The 5,000-nt window shown below is 40.9% G+C and overlaps 1 protein-coding gene across 1 annotated transcript in view; it reads left to right on the plus strand.

Moving 5' to 3' along the window:
• The window catches only part of stab2 (stabilin 2), a gene marked incomplete at both ends in the record, with an annotated part of 72,886 nt that overhangs the window by 45,561 nt on the left and 22,325 nt on the right, over positions 1–5,000 (plus strand). The window contains 5 exons of the mRNA XM_080054702.1: positions 1–12; positions 1,437–1,491; positions 1,921–1,994; positions 4,557–4,682; positions 4,937–5,000. The exon at positions 1–12 is cut by the window's left edge and continues 84 nt beyond it; the exon at positions 4,937–5,000 is cut by the window's right edge and continues 10 nt beyond it. Of these exons, the coding sequence (XP_079910828.1) occupies positions 1–12; positions 1,437–1,491; positions 1,921–1,994; positions 4,557–4,682; positions 4,937–5,000 (331 nt within the window). The remainder of the gene's footprint in view (positions 13–1,436; positions 1,492–1,920; positions 1,995–4,556; positions 4,683–4,936) is intronic.

Below are 5,000 nucleotides of genomic sequence, written 5' to 3' on the forward strand. Positions count from 1 at the left end.
ACTGCGACCAGAGTAAGCTAACGGTTAGCCTGTTAGCCTGTTAGCTGGTTAGCCTGTTACCTTAGCAACCGACTAGGGAAAAAACATTGGTTTACTTAATAAAGTTTCAATTCAAGAATAAAGTGTTTAAATATTCAGGGCTGTACAGCGCGACAGTTTTGATCGCATTTGCTACTGAAATTGATCACGTGCGATGATGAATACAAGTCCACTCGCACTAGTGCTAATGAGGAGAGGCTGTCTTTGAAACACAGAGGAGCGCTGCACAACACTGCTTAGAGGGCTCTACATTAACACTGAGGGTAAATGAGTCTTAGGCAAGTAAGTTATTGAGTCCACCCTCCACTTTGGCTGGTGAAAGACGTGTGCTCGGGATCTGTGCTCGTGCAGCGATTCTAGCGTCTAATAAACTTCACCAACGGTAATAACCGGAAGGAGACAGCTCTTTACATTAATACAGTTAAGTTAGCGCGTGTGCAAACAGAACATTTCCTGTGCGCCTTCACATTAAAAGCCTGTTGCTAGCCAAACGTGAGTTGACTTTTATTTTGAAGCCGGTAAGAGCAGGAGGTTAGCGCTTTACATTACTGTAGTGCTCTAGCTTGAAAGGCAACTCCTTCAGCTGCAGCGAGCAGTCAACAGTAGTCTAAAAACAAAGTTTGAAATAACTTATTTCAAACTTCGTGTAAGTTACACAATAAGCCACTGAAGAACTACTCCCAACATATACACAACAACCTATTTAATTTATCCTAAATTGTACCAATATGTATACTTATTTATTTAATAGGCTATGTTTAATGTTTTACAGTTTGGTCTTAATTAACAGAAGGACATTTTCTAAAAATATGTATTATTATTAATATAATAATTATATGTATTTACAAAAAACATATAGATATAGATATTATTTTTATATTTTTATGGGGAGAAATAATTCTGAATCAGCAAAATATTGCAATTGGCAGGTTAGATTATTTTGTCTAAATTGCAATCAGTGCACCCCTATTCATTCTTCTATAATTATTACTGCACACACTAGGAAATAATATTATATGAGAATCTCAAATGAGACCAAGATGACATGCTCAAAGGTAATTAGAGCGAAATGCAAGGGTTAAGGTTATGCAAGTTTTCGATCATACTTTGTGTGCTACCAAATTTATTGTTGTGCTTACAACAATACAGTGCTACCACCTAAAAAAATAAGCGTACAGACCTGATATTGTGGATGAAATCGTTCCCATATTTCTCTTTTATTCGACAGACGTTTTGACGTTTATGATTCTACTGTAATATCATATATAATGTGTATTATAACCCTGATACCGTAATAGACCTGTATATGATAATATATAACGGAGGTCTGGCCCTAACACCCCGGGGCAAAGCGGGGTATTACCCTGACATCAGACTAACGTGACGTTTTCTTTCAGAGATCGAATCTTCTGATGAACTCTGTGGCGCCGTCACATGTCACAGCAGCGCAAAGTGAGTCACACAGACAGACAGACAGACAGACAGACAGACAGACAGACAGACAGACAGACAGACAGACAGACAGACAGACAGACAGACAGACACACACACAGAGACAGACAGACAGACAGACAGACAGACAGACAGACACACACACACACACAGACAGACAGACACACAGACAGAGAGACAGAGAGACAGACAGACAGACAGACAGACACACAGACACACAGACACACAGACAGACAGACAGACAGACAGACAGACAGACAGACAGACAGACAGACAGACAGACAGACACACAGACACACACAGACAGACAGACAGACAGACAGACAGACAGACAGACAGACAGACAGACACACAGACAGACAGACACACAGATACACAGACAGACACACAGACACACAGACACTGACCTTGTTTCCTCTTCGTTGGTAGCTGTGTGTTCGGTCCGTCCGGATCCTCGTGTCTCTGTGCGGCCGGTTTCCAGGGCAACGGGACATTCTGCCAAGGTAAGGAACAGGAAGTCAGTCAGTGTTTGGTCGAGTGTTTCTGTGTACCAAAAACAACAACAATGCACGTGCCCTGTTTGCTACTGTCGACAGATTAACAAACCCTCCTGTGCCAGTAGCGTCTGAGCATCTTTCCACGAGGGCTTGCAATGAATTTGCCTCCTTCTTTACTGAGAAAATTCACAAAATTAGACAAGCTGTCACTGCATCAATACCAAGTTCAACATATGTGTTCCCTCATAAAATCAATTCAAATGCAATGACAGAATTTTATCTTATAAACCACAAAAACCTGGAGGACATTATACAACACCTGAACTCCTCATCCTGTTGCCTTGACATTCTGCCCACAGGCTTCTTTAAAACTGTTTTTAGCTGTATGGCCTCAGATGTTCTACAAATTGTCAACACGTCCCTTCAGACAGGTGTATTCCCACAGGCCCTGAAAACAGCAGTCATCAAGCCACTACTAAAAAAGACCAATCTAGATACATCACTCATGAAAAATTATAGGCCCATATCTAACCTACCATTCTTAAGTAAAATCATTGAAAAAGCTGTTTATCAACAGTTAAATAACTACTTAGCAATGAATAACTGCTTTGATGTCTTCCAGTCAGGATTTCGACAACACCACAGTACTGAGACTGCTCTGGTTAAGGTCCTCAATGACATCCACTTAAACACAGACAGTGGCAAAAGTTCTGTCTTAGTTTTACTGGACCTCAGTGCCGCTTTTGACACAGTTGACCACAGCATATTACTAGATCGACTAGCAAACTGGGTTGGACTTTCTGGAACTGTACTAAGCTGGTTTGAATCCTACTTAAAGGATAGAGACTACTATGTGTCAATAGGCAATTTCACATCTGAGCGGACAAATATTGAATGCGGGGTCCCCCAAGGTTCCATTCTTGGCCCTCTTCTATTTAACATCTATATGCTCCCACTAGCTCAGATTATGAATAAGAACAAATTATGCTACCATAATTATGCAGACGACACACAAATTTACATAACCATATCACCAGGAGACTACAGTCCGATACAGGCACTGAGTAAGTGCATTGAACAAATCAATGATTGGATGTGCCAAAATTTCCTTCAATTAAACAACGATAAAACTGAAGTAATTGTCTTTGGTGCCAAAGATGAACAATTAAAAGTCAGCGCACACCTTACATCCGTTATGTTAGAAGCCACACCCCAAGCCAGAAATCTTGGTGTTGTTGTAGACTCCGACTTGAATTTCAAGAAACACATAAAATCAATTAATAAATCAGCCTACTACCACCTAAAAAACATATCAAGAATTAAAGGGCTTATGTCTCAGCAAGACTTAGAAAAACTTGTCCATGCATTTATCTTTAGTAGACTTGACTACTGTAACAGTGTCCTTGCTGGCCTTCCAAAAAAATCTATCAGACAGCTTCAGCTAATTCAGAACGCTGCTGCTCGAATCCTCACTAGGACCAAAAAAGTGGATCACATTACCCCAGTTCTGAGGTCTTTACACTGGCTTCCAGTCACTCAAAGAATTGATTTCAAAATACTGATGTTGGTTTATAAAGCACTAAATGGTTTAGGGCCAAAATACATTACTGATATGCTGATAAGTTATGAACCGTCCAGAGCCCTTAGGTCGTCTGGGACAGGTCTACTTACAGTCCCTAGAGTTAGGACTAAACGAGGAGAAGCAGCTTTTAGTTTTTATGCACCAACAATCTGGAACAAACTCCCAGAGAACTTGAGGTGTGCTGCAACTCTCAGTTCTTTTAAATCGAGTCTGAAGACTTTTTTGTTTCCATTTTAACCTGCAATTTTCATTCTATTTGCTTCTTTTATTAAATCCAGTTTTCATGTTTTTATTTTTTTTTATTTTTTTTTTATTTTCATTTGCTTCTTTTAATCGCTTTTAAATGTTTTATAATGTGTTTCATGTATTCTAATCTTGCCCCTGTAAAGCACTTTGAGTGGCCTTGTGTCTGAATTGTGCTATATAAATAAACTTGCCTTGCCTTGCCTTGCCTTGTAGATGGGTTATAACCTAACAGACAGACAGGTTAGGGTTATAACCTAACATAGGGTTAACCCTATAAACAGACAGACGGGTTAGGGTTATAACCTAACCCAATATGCACACAGACAGGTCCCTGCACACAGACAGGTTAGGGTTATAGACAGACAGGTTAGGGTTATAGACAGACAGGTTAGGGTTATGCACACAGACAGGTTAGAGTTATGCACCCAGACAGGTTAGGGTTATGCACACAGACAGGTTAGGGTTATGCACACAGACAGGTTAGGGTTATAAACAGACAGACAGGTTAGGGTTATGCACACAGACAGGTTAGGGTTATAAACAGACAGACAGGTTAGGGTTATGCACACAGACAGGTTAGGGTTATAAACAGACAGACAGGTTAGGGTTATGCACACAGACAGGTTAGAGTTATAAACAGGAAGTGTACATACATATTGTAGTCATAGTGATACAGTACTGACTTGTAGTCCTTTAACACATATTGTAGTTCTACTGACAGTGGCTTCCTGTCTCCGTAGCGATCGACCCGTGTCTGGTGCTGCACGGCGGCTGCTCGCGTCACGCCGTCTGTAAACGAACTCGCCCCGGCAACCGAGACTGTGTCTGTGGCAACGGTTACTATGGGGACGGCCGGGTCTGTGTCGGTACGTTATAACCCTATTTAATAAATCCATCTGATTCATGTCTCTGTGTTAGCATGTCTCTGTGTTAGCATGTCTCTGTGTTAGCTCTGTGTTAGCCTTCTGATTCATTTGTCTCTGTGTTAGCATGTCTCTGTGTTAGCCTTCTGATTCATGTCTCTGTGTTAGCCTTCTGATTCATGTCTCTGTGTTAGCCTTTATAATATCTTGCTGATTAATCGATCGTAAACGTGTTTGTTGTTTGTTGTTGTTTACAGAAATCAATCCGTGTCTGGGAGGAAACGGCGGCTGCCACGGCAACGCAGAATGTATCCACGTGGG

Source organism: Ammodytes marinus (assembly GCF_949987685.1).
Source record: "Ammodytes marinus genome assembly, contig: scaffold_36, whole genome shotgun sequence".
Lineage (NCBI taxonomy): Eukaryota > Metazoa > Chordata > Actinopteri > Uranoscopiformes > Ammodytidae > Ammodytes > Ammodytes marinus.